Below are 15502 nucleotides of genomic sequence, written 5' to 3' on the forward strand. Positions count from 1 at the left end.
AAAGGTCAGAAGCACAATCCGCCCACAGGCTCTGGGAGGTCAAGGCCAGAGCGGGTGACCGCGCACTTCATGCCAGAGGATGTGCAGAGGCGAAGGCGCAGCCCCAAGGGTTGGGTGGGCTCTCAGGAAAGCAAGCTTCTGACTTGTCTGACGTCAGTGTCACACTTGGTGCCCACAGGGACAGTGCCGGGTGCGCCCACGGCGGATGGGAGCTCCCCTCTCGCTGGAGTGGCCTGGCGGGCAGGCCCTCAGGAAGCAGACGGAGCGCCAGGCATGCCCGCCGGGAGATGCCGCATAGCCCAGCCCCTGGATGGTCTAAAGGTGCGAGTCCTCTGGCCACGGCGCTGGTCTTTCTCAGGAGCCGGACTCCCAGCTCAGAGGTCATGCTGCACACAGGCCTTCCGGCGGCCTGGTGGCCCCGGGTGCTCTCTCAGCGCCGCGGGAGGGGCGGCCTGGGCGGGATGAGCAGGCGGACCGGTTCCATCTTTAAACGGGGACCAGGCGCACAGGGTGCCCTGGAGCCAGGGAAGGACTCCGAGGAGGTGGCCCCGGCGACTCAGAGCCTCCTCGGTCCCAGCTGCTACCTCCGCTCCCAAGACAGACAGCGTCCCTGACGGCTTCCCACGGCTCGCAGCCCCGTCCTGACCGCCATCCCTCATCACTTGGCGGCGCCCGCACAGGCCCCACCGCACCGGCTGTGCGGCGCCGGCTGCCCTGATGCTGATGAAGTGTCGGCGCCGTCCTCCGTCCCCTCGGGAAGGAAACACGGGCCGAGAGCGCAGCTGCTGCGAATGGCTGAGTCCACGTTTTCTCCGCATCCACCTGCCCCACGCGTGGCGCCCAGAGGGCCTGCCACCAGCCCCGCGCCCGCCCGCAGCCCTCGGTCCCACAGCAGCAGCACCACAGCCCACCGTGTTCTGCACGTTTTTGTAGGATGCCCCCATCAGCCCCACGTGGAGGGATGGTGTGTGCATGGATGTGTGTGCATGGATGTGTATAAATGGTGTGCACGCATAGTGTGTACATGGTGTGTTTGTGCATGGATATGTGTGCATGGTGCGTGCATGGTGTGTGTGCATGGATCTGTGTGCATGGATCTGTGTGCATGGATGTGTGTGCATGGTGTGTGCATGGATATGTGTGCATGGATGTGTGTGCATGGATGTGTATGTATGTATGTGCATGGTGTGTGCATGGATGTGTATGCATGGTGTGTGTATAGTGTGTGCATGGATGTGTGTGCATGGGTGTGTGCATGGATGTATGTGCATGGTGTGTGTGCATGGTGTGTGTATGGTGTGTGCATGGATGTGTGTGCATGGATGTCTTCAACTTGGTTTGAAACATATTCCAAAAAGCAAGGCCTGATGACCAGAAGGACAGAGGGCACACGCGTGTTCAAGCAAACAGAGCACACACTCAGCGCAGCCCGCTGGGGGGGTGTTCACTGTGCTCGCCCCCCACTCCCCGAGCTGCGTGTGCTCAGGTTCTGGGGGGGGCGCTCCGCGAGCCACACGCGATCCCGCGATCGATCCCCGCGTCCGAGCAAGAGCAGCGTGAGGAGGGCCTGCGCCTGGCCCCGCGGCGGCAAGCGCGCTGGCGATGGCGGCCGGACGGCTCTGCGCTGGGAGCGGTCAGACCGTTACCGTGGGTGTGAGGACAGGGCTGCGAGGGAGCCGGGGGCGAAGCTCTAGTCTGGGGCCTCTGGTGGGTCGCAGGCCGTTTGCTCGGACCGCCCTCCGCTGCCGGCAGAGTGTGCGCCGGGGTGCATCCCAGGCTCCGGGTGGGGGTTCACAGGCGGAGCTGCCCCCACCGGCAGGAGGGAAGCGGGGAGGGGGGAGGGGGGGCGGCTTCCCAAGGGCACATGCACCCGCCGCCCCGAGGGTCCCTGGGACCCAGGACTGCGGGTGGGCTTGGGCCCTCTCCCTCTGTGGGCTCCTGGGTTCATTCTGGACGCTTCGCAGGAAGCACGCTCTGTCCGCCGGCCGCTCCCCGGGAGCCAGGCACCAGGGCCCGCGAGCCGCACGCCGAGTCGCGCCTTCTTGCTCAGCCGTTTGGTTGACGGACTGTCTCCCTCCAGGGCCCGAGGACCGCTCCCCAGACATCAGAGCAGGAAGCGAGAGGGGCTGTTCTCTAGCGGGGGGCGGGGGAGGGGGGGAGGAGAGGCCGTGTGGGGGTTGGGGGGCAGGCGGGGGGCGGGAGGGATGGCAGCCTGGGTCACCGGGGACCCGGCCATCCCCAGGGGCTGCTGGCACACAGGTGAGGCGGGAGGAGGCTGGGGTGTCCAGGCCACAGGACTCAGTGCTCCCCACCATTCTGGGGCCCCCTCCTACGGCCACACCCGACCTGCAGGCTTCAGAGCTGGGCAGGTGGCCGGCCACAGGGCCCACCGAGTGTCCACAGAGCCTGCCGCCGGCCCCGCCCAGGGCCCACCCACCGCCCGCTGCTCCCGGGCCTGGGACCCAGCCCGCCCCTCCCCCTCTTCCTTATCTCTTCTTCTAACATTTTGCATTTTAGTCTCATTTCCTGTCGGGTTTGCATTTCCCTCCCCCGCCCTCCCGGTCTGTGACACACTTTCTCTTCTTTTTTCTCTCTTTTGCCTCCCCTGGTGTCGGACTCCTGCCTCCGGGGAGCGCTGCCCCCCCACCCCCACCCCGGGCCCTGCAGCCCCCGGGCAGGCGCTGGACGGTGTGGCCAGGCCCAGGGCCGGGCCTCCGGGAGGAAGCCAGTGGCCTGCATGGAGGAGGTACCCGCAGCTGGCAGAGCATGAGCGCCCCAGGTAGGCTCAGAGGACGTGCGGGGGTGGAGGGACTGAGGGGGGGGGTTGGGGGACGCACTGGGGGAGAGAGCCTGGTCATGGTGGGGGGAGTGACTTGGGGGGGCGGGCGGGTACTTGAGGGTACAGGGTGCCTGGCCGGGATGCCTGGGCGTCCCTCAAGGGCTGTGGGCTGTGAGTGGCGGTGGGGGGTGGGGAGTGTCTGGCTCTGCTGGCCCAGTGCTGGGCCCCTTTGCTCCTCTCTCTCTCTCTCTCTCTCTCTCTCTCTCTCTCTCCCCCTCCATCTCTTCCCCCGCTTTCTCTGTCCCCCGCTTCCAAGCCTTTCTCTTTCTTTCACTTTGCACCTCCCTGAGTCTCCGGTTCTCTGACCATCCGAGTGTCCACCGGGCAGAGTGCCAGCCCCTCAGAGGAGGGGTGACCCCGCAGAGCAGAGCGTCCCCACACCTGGCCCCAGGGAGGGAGGAGGGAGGAGGGAGGAGGGAGGAGGGAGGAGGGAGGAGGGAGGAGGGAGGAGGGAGGAGGGAGGGAAAGAGCCTCTTCCACCACCTGAGGGGACAGGAAGTTCCCAGACCTCAGCCAGGCCTGACTCAGAGGCTCCCGAGAGCTGGGGCCTGGGGCGGGGGGGGGCGGGGGGGGGCGGAGGAGTGGGGGGGTGACTGGATGCGAGGCTGTGGCCAGAGGGTGAGGTCCTCCCGGCCTGGGGGTCAGGCCCAGAGCGCCCAGGCTGCAGGGAGGGGGCCCCAGGTGTGGCCACGGGGAGCCGCCCGCTGCCCGGGCCTGGGCCGGGCTGGCCTGGGCGCCCGCCTTCTTGCCAGGCTTCTGGCTTGTGTTGGAAAAAGTGTCCCCTGACATTCATGGCCCTGAAGGTGTCCGGTCGCCCCCACAGGAAGCGGGAGGTGCTGGGGGGTCCTAGGCCTCGGGCAGTGGTGCTGCCCGCTCTCCGCCTGAGTCTCCATCCCCCCGCCCCCTCCCTCCCCTCTCCGGCTGTGGGTGGTGCCATGGCCGGTGGTCTAGGGCAGGGACCTGCCCAGCCTCCCGCCCAGCGCAGCGTGGATCTGTGAGCGCCCACGGCCCACAGTCCTGGCTGCACGGGAGGGTCCCCGTGTGCGTGTGTAAATGGTGGTAAAATGCACATAACGTAGACGTTCCCCTCTGATCCCTACTAGGTGCAGGGCTGGCCGGGCTCCTTGCCGTGTGCCGCCACCCCCACCTCCACCGCCCACACGGAGGCCGGCCCGCCCGCCCCAGCCCACCCTCCACGGGGCCTGTGCGTCCGCCGCCTCCAGGGACCCAGGGCGGTGGACAGCGACTGTCCCTCTGGGACGGCTGGCCTCCCTGGGAGTCACTCCAGGCCCCTCCTCGGGGCGCGGGTGTCCGCCTCCTTCCTTTTCGGGGCTGCACAGCGTTCCCTGTCTGAGGCCCCTTGTGTTTCCCTCCTCCTCACCGACCCGTAAAATGGGCCCTGAACCAGCTCTCCTTCTGAGGGTGCTGCCGGGCCGGAACCCCCCGGGGGCGCCCGCTCAGGGACGCTGTGGGGGCGCTGTGGGGTGCCCGCTTGGGGACGCTGTGGGGTGCCTGCTCAGGGACGCTGTGGGGGCGCTGTGGGGTGCCCACTTGGGGACACTGTGGGGTGCCTGCTCACGGATGCAGTGAGGACGCTGTGGGGGTGCCCGCGCAGGGACGCTGTGGGGACGCTATGGGGGTGCCCGCGCAGGGACGTGGTGAGGACGCTGTGGGGGTGCCCGCGCAGGGACGTGGTGAGGACGCTGTGGGGGTGCCCGCTCAGGGACGCGGTGAGGACGCTGTGGGGGTGCCCGCGCAGGGACGCTGTGGGGACGCTATGGGGGTGCCCGCGCAGGGACGTGGTGAGGACGCTGTGGGGGTGCCCGCGCAGGGACGCTATGGGGGCACAGAGGGAGTGTGAGGTCCCCTGTCCTGAAGCGGGTCGTGCCGTGTGGACTGTGAGCCGCAGCCAGAGTGGCTCAGACGCCCTGGATGGGAACGAATCCGGCGGAGGGGAGGCGGGAGCCGAGTGAGAGGGTGGGGCTCAGGGCCCAGGGGTGGAGGGAAGATTCCAGGCGGAGATTGTGCTGCGCGGCGACCTCCGACCTCCTGTGTCCTCCTCCTCCGACGTCCTCCCCGCGTCCCCACACGCCCGTCCTCCCGCGATGAGACGTGCTGCCCAGAGCGGAAGGGCCGTGCGGGTGGGGGTGGGCGGGCGGGGGAGGGGGTGCCACCTCAGGCGTGACAGGCCCGGTCAGGCCCGATGTCCAGGGGATGGTGATGAAGAGGAGGGTGGACCGCGGAACCCGGAGCCTCCTCAGGTCGGTTCAGAACCGGCTGTTCTGCCCTGGCCGGCGTGGCTCGGTGGATAGAGCAGCGACCCGCAGACTGAAGGGTCCCGGGTTCGATGCCGGTCCAGGGCACGCACCTTGGTTGCCGGTTCCCCTGCCCTGGTCAGGGCGCGTGCAGGAGGCAGTCCATCGACGTCTCTCACATCGATGTTTCTCTCTGTCTCTCCCTCTCTCTCCCACTCTCCCTAAAATTCAATGGGAAAATACACTTGGTGAGGATTTTTTTAAAAAAAAACCGAACAGCCTCTGCTCTGCTGGGCCTTGACCCAGGGCCCCTGGGAGTAGGACGGGGTGAAGCCCCACGTGGCCAGCGCCCCCTAAAGCCCCCCAACACTGCTGCCTGCTGCGTTCGCACGACCAGATCGTTAAAACTTGTGTTTTAAAAACAGTCAGACCCAGGGGAGGCGGCCATGGGAGGTCCGAGCTCCACCTCGGGGTCTGAGGCCGAGGGGGACGGGGAAGGCGCTCACACTGTGGCCGCAGACGCGGGTTCGAGGCGCCCCTGCTCCTCTGTGCTCATCCTTGACCTTGGACAGGCTGTGCCCACCCGGCTCCCCGGGAGCTCTTCTCCCACTGCAGCCGGGATGCTGGGGTCGGTCATGGTCAGGCCTGTCAGCTACGCCACGTGTAAGACGAGGAGCGCGAGATGTTGCCTGTCACTCCCTGTGCTGTCCTCCCGAGACCTGGGGAGGAGGAGAGGCCGGACGTTGGGTCCCGCCGGGGCCGGGATGCGGCTCCCCGCTGTCCGGGCGCCCGGCTGCCAGGCCTGCATCCCCGCCTCGGGGCGATGGGGAGGGTGAAGCTGGCCGCCCTGTGGGCGCACTGGCGTGTCCGACCCTCTAGGAGACACGTGACAAGGTTTAAGCACGGGAACAGGAGGAAAAGGGAGGACGACTTCCGAGGACGCTCCTTACACCATTTTCCTGCCAAAGAAAACGGGCGGGCAGATTCCCGGGTGCAGCTCCGCGCCGCACGCCCCACGCCCCACGGGAGGAACACGCTTGTGGGCGTCCCCCGAACCTCGCCCTGAGCTGCTCCTGCTCCGGTCAGTGGCTGTAATGGGGTGTTTGCAGGGGGGCAGTCTTTTAAAAAACCCTCACTGAGGGTCAGTCCTTACTCATTTTGAGAGAGAGAGAGAGAGAAACATCGATGTGAGAGAGGAACATCGGTCAGTTACCTCCCGTATGCGCCGACTGAGGATGAGCTGGAAACCTAGGTATGTGCCCTCCGGGGCTCGAACCCGCAACCCTTTGGTGCAGGGGTGACGCTCCACCAGCTGAGCCCCCAGCCAGGCCGCGGGGTCCTTGGGCTGTGGCTGCTCGAGGCTCAGAGAGGACAGTGGTCACTGCCCGGTTGTGGAGGGGGTGTCGGTGGCCCTGTCCTCTCTGCTCAGCTCGGGCTCAGCGCTCGCCTCCCTGCTCCGTCCTGTGCTCGGGCTCCCCCAGGCGCACCTGCTCGGTCATCCTCCTGCTCCTCCTGGCTGTCATGTGGTCGCGGCTGCAGACAAACGGGAAGGGGGGGCGGTGCTGGGCCAGAGGCGGAAACACAGGCCAAGCCGCCGGGCCTCCGGCCTCAGGTAGCCGCCTGCAGAGTCAGGGAATCCTCCCCAAGGACCCTGCTCCAGGCGGCATGTGAGCAGAGCCTGCCCCCCCCCCCCCCCAGCTCAGCACGCCTCACTTAGAGGGAAAGGGAAGTCGCCAGGGACCTGCGTTTCTCACCTGTCAGCCTGGCGGGGTCCACAGGTGTGAGGGGACCTGGTGCTGGCCGGGAAGGGGCAGGGCGCCCCACGCCTCGCTTCGGCGACGTGCACTTACCCCGCGATAACACGAGCGGGAAGCTCCGTGAGCAGCAGCGATGGCGCCGGCTGCCCAGCCCCGCCTGCACGCGGTGTTTCCGGGGAAGCCGGGAGCCACACAGACGCCCCTGAGGGCAGCGCCACCCCTGGGGCAGGGCTCCGTGAGGCCACGACCGAGCGGAGACGGGACTGACCGGGAGGCACATGGCGGTCTCTGGGTGGAACCCGGACAGAGAACTGCTTCTTGTCGGACGTCGGGGCGTGAGGCTCAGAGGCTGGGCCGGAGGGGAGGCGTCGGGGTGTCTGGCTGGTTCGTGCCATGAGCCTCCTCTTCATGAGTAAGAAGCTGCGGGAAAGGCGAGGCCGAGAAGAGCGTGGCCGGGCCGCGTGGCTCAGTGGCTGAGCGTCGACCGATGAGCCAGGAGGTCACGGTTCGATTCCCCGTCAGGGCCCAGGCCCCGGTTGTGGGCTGGATCCCCAGCAGGGTGTGCGCAGGGGGCGGCCGATCAGTGATTCCCTCTCATTGATGTTTCTCTCTCCCTCTCCCTTCCTCTCTGAGATCCACAAACATCCTTTTCTTAAAAACAAAGAAAGGACAGCGCGGCCGGGGTGGGTGCCCCGTCTCCGGCTGCCACCCCAGTTCTGGCTTGGCTGGTCCCACTTGAAGGACAGTAGCTGGTAGTAGCTCCCGAGTCCAGCGGCGACGTCAGAGAGATCCCGGGCGCTCCGCTCCGGCGGGGGAGCCCCTGGCCGGCGCACAGCACACTCCGCTCCGGTGCGTCTGGTGGGTGGGGCCTCACGGCCTGTCCCAGTCGCCCCTCCCCACCTGCCCTTGACCTTCACATACACGGAACCACACGCGTGTTCTCTCGTCTCCAGCCTGAGTTCCCTGCATGTTGTGTGTAGCAGTCAGTCATCCAGGGCTCTTGCTGCACAGGATTGCGCCGTACGAATCCACCACAATCACTCACCGCCTGCCCCGGACACGCCCGTGTGGGTCCCGTGCGCGGCTGTCGGTGACGCTGCTGAACACGGGTGCAGGAGTCCCGGCGCCACGACCCGTGTCTAACCCGAGGGCACAAGCCCGTGCGGCGCGGCCCGGGTTCGGTGAGCGGTGATTTCGGGGGACGGAGGTCGGTGAAGTGAAACCACCTTTCATCAGCATCAGGGCCCCTCCCGGTGGCTGCGTAGGGTTGTGTGACTCACTGACGTTCGCCACAAAGAAACGGCCCGGGGCGTTTTAAACGGGTCCTGGTCTGGTTGGTTCAGGTCCGGTTGGTTCAGGTCCAGTTGGTCCCAGTCCAGTTGGTCCCGTTCCGGTTGGTTCAGGTCCGGTTGGTCCAGGTCCGGTTGGTTCAGGTCCAGTTGGTCCAGGTCCGGTTGGTTCAGGTCCAGTTGGTCCAGGTCCGGTTGGTCCCAGTCCAGTTGGTCCCGTTCCGGTTGGTTCAGGTCTGGTTGGTCCAGGTTCAGTTGGTTCAGGTCCGGTTGGTTCGGTCCGGTTGGTCCAGGTCCGGTTGGTCCAGGTCCAGTTGGTTCGGTCCGGTTGGTTCAGGTCCGATTGGTTTGGTCCGGTTGGTCCCGGTCCAGTTGGTCCCGTTCCGGTTGGTTCAGGTCTGGTTGGTTCAGGTTCAGTTGGTTCAGGTCCGGTTGGTTCAGGTCCGGTTGGTCCGGTCCAGTTGGTCCAGGTCCGGTTGGTTCAGGTCCAGTTGGTTCAGGTCTGGTTGGTCCAGGTCCAGTTGGTCCCGGTCCGGTTGGTCCAGGTCCGGTTGGTTCAGGTCCAGTTGGTCCGGTCCGGTTGGTTCAGGTCTGATTGGTTCAGGTCTGGTTGGTTCAGGTCCGGTTGGTTCAGGTCCGGTTGGTCCGGTCCAGTTGGTCCAGGTCCAGTTGGTTCGTTCTGGTTGGTCCCGGTCCGGTTGGTCCAGGGGAGCGTTCACTGAATAATGCCGCCTCGCCCTCTCCAGCCCCGTCTCCAGTTCTCAGAAGCTGGTCCAAGCCAGCCGCTCACCTCCACCGGGCGGGGGCTGAGCCCACGGCCACCCCTGTTTGCGGGGCGAGACAGAGGCGCGTGGAGACCCTTCCTGGCGGGTTCTCCGACTCTGAGAAGCATGTGTTCCCCCACCCCCACCCCCACCCCCGCTCCTAGGGGCGGGCCTTCCTCGGGCCCCGGAGACCCCTGGTCCTGAGTGTGGGGACCTGTGAGGCTGCAGAGGAAAGCGGCCTGCGGGGCGGGGAGGTCTCTAACTTCTCCAGGTGGGAGGCCACCCACCCACGGCAGCAACAGAGGGCTGCTCCCGGCCACGGCGCGGCCTCCACGGCCACGTCCAGTGTCCACCCCTCACCCTCACAGGCCTGGACCTCGGACCTCGCAGCATCACTGGCCACAGCGGCCCCTCTCCCTCGGAGCACAGTGTCCACGTGGCCGCAGGGCCTCTCTCTCTCTCTCTCTCTCTCTCTCTCTCTCTCTCTCTCTCTCTCTCTCTCTCTCTCTCTCTCTCTCATTGTTTCTCATGTCCATGCGCATCCTTCCTGGTCCCTCTTTTCTGATCCCTACGTGTCCTGCCCGCCAGCCGACTCCGCGTCCGCCTGACGTGCAGGAGACCTGCGATCAGACTTCCGATGTTCCCGCCCCGCCGTCCGCTCTTCCGTCCTGCCCGGCGCTCAGGCCTCCACCCTCGGCCGGTCCCTCTCCCGTCTTGGCGACACGACCGTGCCCCGCGCTCTGCCCAGAGCAGCCGTTCGCTGCCAGGCGCGCAGGCGTGTGGACCGAGGGCCGGTCGGTGCTCCAGGCGGGCGTCTCACCCCGCGGGTGGGCGCGTGATGGCGTGGGCAGCCCAAGCCCAGGCCCTCCTCCCGGGATCTCGGCTTCCCCGGCGCGAGGGGTTGCGAGGAGCCAGGGCAAGTGGCAGATCCCGGCGGGCTTCCTCGTGGGGGCCGGCCCAGGCGAGCAGGGCGGCGGTGGGGCGGCCGTGACCAGCTGCCACGCCTGCGGCGGGTGTGCAACTGACAACCGAAGCCCAAGCCCCATTAGTCATCTCCGCCCGCGCGCGTCAGGACCGGAACCTTCCGGCTGTAACTGTCCGTGGCTGCACGTGACCTTGAGCACATCTCTGCCCCGGGGTTTCGTCTCTCCCGGAGCGAGATGGAGATGAGGGCCTGCCCCCTCTCCCCACCCCCGCGGGGTCCTCGGAGCGGCCAGTGGTAGCGGGTGGGGAGCTGCCACGTCGTGGGAGGTTTGCTGCTATGAAGTGGCTCCCTCGTCGTGACTTCCTGTGGGTCACGCCTCCTCCCTCGGCGGGCGCTGGGCCTTCCCTTTGCCAAGACGCCAGCGTCCATCTCCCTGGGACGATGAGGATGGGGTCACGTGGGTGCTGGGGGGGAGGTGCGCTTTCTAACAGCCCCCGCGGGCAGGGGGAGCCCCCAGCCTGGCCGCACCGGGCGCCTCGCAGCTCAGCCAGCGTCCGCGCCCCGTGGTGACGCTCTGCACAAAACAGGGCTCTTCCCAGAGGCAGCGTCCGTCTCCCCTCGGGGTTGCCCCTCACTCGGATCTCGGGGTTCAGTGGACTTTCTGGTGGGCGTGGAGCAGCAGGCCCCGAGCCTACCCAGTGCGTTTCTGGTTAATTCCTGGAGCGGGTGCGCCCTGGGGTCCGGGAGGGTTCCAGATGCATCCATGCCTGCTACCTGGGGAGCCGCCCCCGTGCGTGAGGGACGCCCCTGCTCCCGCCTGAATGGGGCCAACGCCTGGGTTTCCTGCCGAAACCCCGCTCCGCCCGCAGCCTCTGGGCTGAGCTTCCCGAGTCCCGGGAGATGGGGGGCCATCGCCCTCACATTATGGGGAGCCAGCGGAGCCACGGGCTCTCTCCCTGCGGCGGGTGTTCTGGGTGGGGCGGGGTGGGCCCTGGCTGGTGGGCGGGGTGTACAGTCATGGGCTCCATCTCCTCGCTCTGCCCGGGGCCGCTCCTGCCTGCGTCATGAGCCACGTGTGCTGGTGTGAGATGAGACGCGTTCACACTCTCCTGAGACACCGAGGCTTTTTTTCTGGGCTGACGTGGGTTTTAGTGACAGAAACATAAAGGCCCTGCGTTTCCTGCGGGACTGGAAACAGTGAATCAGATTTCTGTTTTGCTTCAAACCCGAAGGCCCCGGGCAGGATCGAGAGGCTCCGGACAGAGCGGGTCGCCGCGCTGCGGGGTGTGGGGCGATTTGGGGCAATGCTCCTTGCGAGGGGCCATTCCCGGGGGAGGGGGCGGCCCCCCGAGACTGGCCAGGGGCCCAGAAGGGCTGCCTGCATCAGAACTGCGCCGGGCACGCCCCTCGCCTTCCTGTCCCGCGGGCACCGAGTGACTCACACCCGGCGTGTTGCTCAGAGGGCAACGCGTGAGTGAGCGTGGGCTCTGCCGCCCACCAGCCGCGGCCTTGGGCCACCGGGCGGCTCTGCCCCCTCCTGCCCGTGAGGCGGGGACAGCGCCCCTCGCGGGAGACGGCGCGAGCTCCCATCTGCCAGGGCCCACCCGTGCGGGGAGCTCCCCGCTCAGAGGGACCCCGTGGCCCAGGCGTGGGCTGCTCATTTCGGGGTGACCCAGGCGGGCTCTGAAGGGTCCCTCCAAACCTAACACCCGGCCGAGCCATCTGCCAAGAGCTTGCTTGTCCCCCTTGTCTGATCCGCAGACGTGAGCATCCATTATTACCTTTATCCTCTTTTTTAAAAATATATTTGGCCGAAACCGGCTTGGCTCAGTGGATAGAGCGTCGGCCTGCGGACTGAAAGGTCCCGGGTTCGATTCCGGTCAAGGGCATGTACCTGGGTTGCGGGCACATCTCCAGTAGGGGGTGTGCAGGAGGCAGCTGGTCGATGTTTCTCTCTCATCGATGTTTCTGACTCTCTATCTCTCTCCCTTCCTCTCTGTAAAAAATCAATAAAATATATTTAAAAAAAAAAAAAAAAAATATATTTGTATTGGTTTCCGAGAGGAAGGGGGAGAGAGAGAGACATCAGTGATGACAGAGAATCATGGATTTGGCTGCCTCCTGCAGGCCCCACACTGGGGATGGAGCCCGCAACTGGGCAAGTGCCCTGGCCGGGGATCGAACCCTGACCTCCTGGTTCATAGGTCGACACTCAAACCCTGAGCCCCGCCGGCCGGGCTGCCCTGATCCTCTTAGTCATCGCCCCAGGGTCTGTGGTCCCGGTGCTCCTCTGGGTGCCAGGGAGGAAGGTGGAGACCAGGTTCCCACCCAACAAGCCTGCAGTCGGGGCGATCGCTACAGGATGAAGCGCTGGTGATAATGGGGCCCTCGACGAAGGCCGGTCTGAGGGACGGGGCGCCGGGCCTGCCGAGGGAGCCGGGGACCTCCCCGAGTCTGGCCGCTGGACGGAGGCTGGAAGCGGCGAGGCCCTGCCCGCAGAGAGGGGCGCCTGGGCCCTTCTGGGCAGGGAAACAGCTCGCTCAGTGCCAGGCCTGCGGGGGAAGGGGGGAGGGGGAGGGGGAGGGGGGAGGGGGCGGGGGTGAGCGTCCATGTGGGGGAAAAAGTCTGAAGATGTGAGGTCAGGGGAAGGAGAGGCCCCCAAGGACCCCCCCCCCCTGCCATGCTGCCGCAGGAGGCAGCAGCTGTCCTGTGGGTGGGCAGCCACGGGGGCTTCGGAGCAGGGGCACCAGCCACGGGTGGACATGTGGGGTCAACAGATCAAGGATAGCTCTGTGGTTGAATGTTGACCTAGGAACCAGGAGGTCAGGGTTCGATTCCTGGTCAGGGCACAGGCCCGGGTTGCGGGCTCCATCCCCAGTGGGGGGCATGTAGGAGGCAGCCGATCCATGATTCTCTCTCATCATGGATGTTTCCCTCTCTCTCTCCCTCTCCCTTCCTCTCTGAAATCAATACAAGTATAGATATATATTTTTTAAGGTGTGGAATGTCCACATCTCCCTGTGGCGTTGCCTCGAGTCCCTTCGAGGCTCAGAGGTGGGTCCGGGGTGGGGCCTGAGGGGTCCCACCCCGGACCCACCGAATTAGAATCTGCATTTTCACGGGTTCCGGGTGCTTTGCGGTGCATTGAGGGTGGAGAGCACCCGTCCCTTGAGGATAGGTGACAAGCCAGCAATGCCGCTTCTGTTGTTGCAAACAGCGTGGCCTGAGGCAAGGCGGGGCCAGTGACAGTCGGTTTGGGAAAAGATGGGAGGGAGGAGGACCAAGTTGGGAGCGAGTTTTGAAATCATTTCAGCAGCCGCCTCTATCCCCGGCTGCGTGGCCAAAGATTGCATTGGTGTTGGGATCTGTTTTATATTTCATTTACTCTTATTTCTAAAACTTCATGCATGAAAACGTTCTTTTAAAATTCTCAAGGACTGTCGCCACGCTGCTGCCTCTCTTTCCAAGCGCGGCACCGATCCTGGTGGGCTCCCCAGCGGGACCGGCGGCCGGCGGGGGGTCGCCGTCCAGGCCTCATCCCGGCATCGAACGTAGCGACGGGAATACGCGCTTTAGTTTGGGGGCATCATGCAACACGTATTGTCCAGCAGCTGCTTTTCTTCACTTAAAATGTGTCCTGGAGCTCCTCCCATGTTGTTATAAACTCCGCCCAATTCTTCTTTTTAATATGTTTTCAATTGATTTTTAGAGATGGGGAAGGGAGAGGGAGAGAGAGAGAGAAACATCAATGATGAGAGAATCATGGATCGGCTGCCTCCTGCATGCCCACCACTGGGGTTGGAGCCTGCAACCCGGGCACATGCCCTGACCGGGAATCAAAACCTTGGCCTCCTGGCTCACAGGTCGCCGCTCAGCCACTGAGCCCCGCTGGCCGGGCTGCCCCATTCGTAACCGCTCCAAGGCCTCCCCTGGCACAGAAGCCCCGTGCAGGCATCTAGGGTCTTCCCTTCCTGCCCCTGCTGGCCTCACCCCCTCCTGTCAGAGAGGCGACGGTTTCTGTCGGTTCGGTGCCAACAGGGACTTGCTGGGGGGGGACACCATGGTGACTTCGTGGGTGCGGCAGGGTGCCCCCCGGGACTGGCGGGACCAAGACAGCGTGAGCCTGTTTCTTCCCCTGCACCCTCGCCAGGACTTTACCTGAATGAGAACATGTCGCCACTGGAGCGCAAGGCCACGCTGCAGGGAGAGCAGCAGCCAGGCGGGCGAGCCAGGGGCCCTATACAGGCGTCTGCTGACTCATCCAACCCCACGCGACCCTGGGAGGAGGGGCGACCCTGACAGGGGGGGTGACCCTGGGAGGGGGGCCACCTGGGAGGTGAGGGTACCCTGGGAGGAGGGGCGACCCTGGGAAGGGGGGCGGCCCTGAGAGGTGGGGGTGCCCTGGGAGGGAGGGTCCCTCCTGGGTCTCGTGGAACAGCTGGGGCAGCTCAGGGGCAGCATGGCACCTCTGTTGGCACTGCATCTTGGTTGTGGCTCCCCGTTCGCTGATCACGCGGACCTGGGCGTGTCCCTTCTTCCCTTGTCTGCCGCGTTCCTGTCTTTTTCTTGATGCGGCCGCTTTCTCTCCGGGTCGCGGGGCTGTCTGACCCTCGCTCACATCCGCTGGCGCTGCGCCCGCGGAACCGCCTCATCGCGCTCTGCTCAGCCGCCTCGACCGTCTCCCGGCGACGTCCTCACTGAGCTCGTCCGGGAGCCTTTCCCGGCTCAGGGCCAGGCGCGCGGTCATTGGAAACGTCTTTTATGCTCGACACGGATCTGAAACGGCACCGCGATCGTGCCCCGAGCTGCCCGCCACACGGGGCTCAGTGAGCTCTGGCCTGCGCGATCCCGCTGCGCCTGTTGCTTTGTGACGTGTGTGCACACGTGGGGAGAGGGCAGCTGGTCTGGGAGCCAGCCCCTCGCTGGCCTCCTGCGTCCGGCAGTCGATGGCCTCGTTGCCGTTCCTTTGTAAATACGTCTTCATTTCCCTTTTACGTTGTGTTGGCGTGGCGGTTGGAGACGGTGCCCTTTGCAGTTGTTTTATTTTTATGTTTTTGCAGCAATCCTACCCCGTGCTACTTCCGCTTTTCACTGTCGCCTGGCGTGGTGAGTGTCGGTAAAGCTTCATGTGCATCTGAGAGCCGTGGGTCTCCGATGGTCCGATGGTCCGATGGCCGGGGACAGACTTTAAAGCTGGTCCGTTAGAGCCAACGTGCTACGTAGGTTCCGTCCTCTGATCGTACTCACGTGTCCGCTCCTCGGGGCCGTGTGACGTCTCGCACTGCGACACCCTCAGCGACTCTGCCAGCTTCTGCCCGGCTGTCTCGCGGTTCTGCTTTCCGAGCTCCAAGGCCGTGCAGAAGGCACGTGACCCTGAGCGGCATGGGGGGGGAGTGGGGGGAGGGCATGCTGGTTCCTCCTCGAAGCCTGCAAGCTGCCTTGTCCCTTTTTTTTACTATAATTTTATTGATTCGGAGGGGAAAGAGGGCGAGAGAGATAGAAACATCAACAATGAGAGAAAATCATCGATCGGCTGCCTCCTGCACGCCCCCCCCCCCCCCGGGGATCGAGCCAGCAACTCGGGCCTGTGCCTTTTAATGTGTCCCCTTAAGCCCCATCCTCCTGTGGCCCTTGTGCGTTCGTTGTATGTAACGTGTTATGCGTGTTCTCCGG

The 15502-nt window shown here is 65.4% G+C and overlaps 1 protein-coding gene across 3 annotated transcripts in view; it reads left to right on the forward strand.

Moving 5' to 3' along the window:
- The first annotated feature begins 2620 nt into the window (after positions 1 to 2620).
- Positions 2621 to 15502, forward strand: part of CARD11 (caspase recruitment domain family member 11) — a 75366-nt gene continuing 62484 nt past the window's right edge. For 2 of the 3 annotated variants that reach the window (XM_059699385.1, XM_059699384.1), the window contains exon 1: positions 2621 to 2779. In XM_059699385.1, the coding sequence (XP_059555368.1) occupies positions 2767 to 2779 (13 nt within the window). In that variant the 5' untranslated portion in view covers positions 2621 to 2766. The remainder of the gene's footprint in view (positions 2780 to 15502) is intronic. The other variant, XM_059699386.1, reaches the window with a different exon arrangement.

The sequence above is a fragment of the Myotis daubentonii genome, chromosome 5 (genome assembly GCF_963259705.1).
Source record: "Myotis daubentonii chromosome 5, mMyoDau2.1, whole genome shotgun sequence".
Classification (NCBI taxonomy): Eukaryota; Metazoa; Chordata; class Mammalia; order Chiroptera; family Vespertilionidae; genus Myotis; species Myotis daubentonii.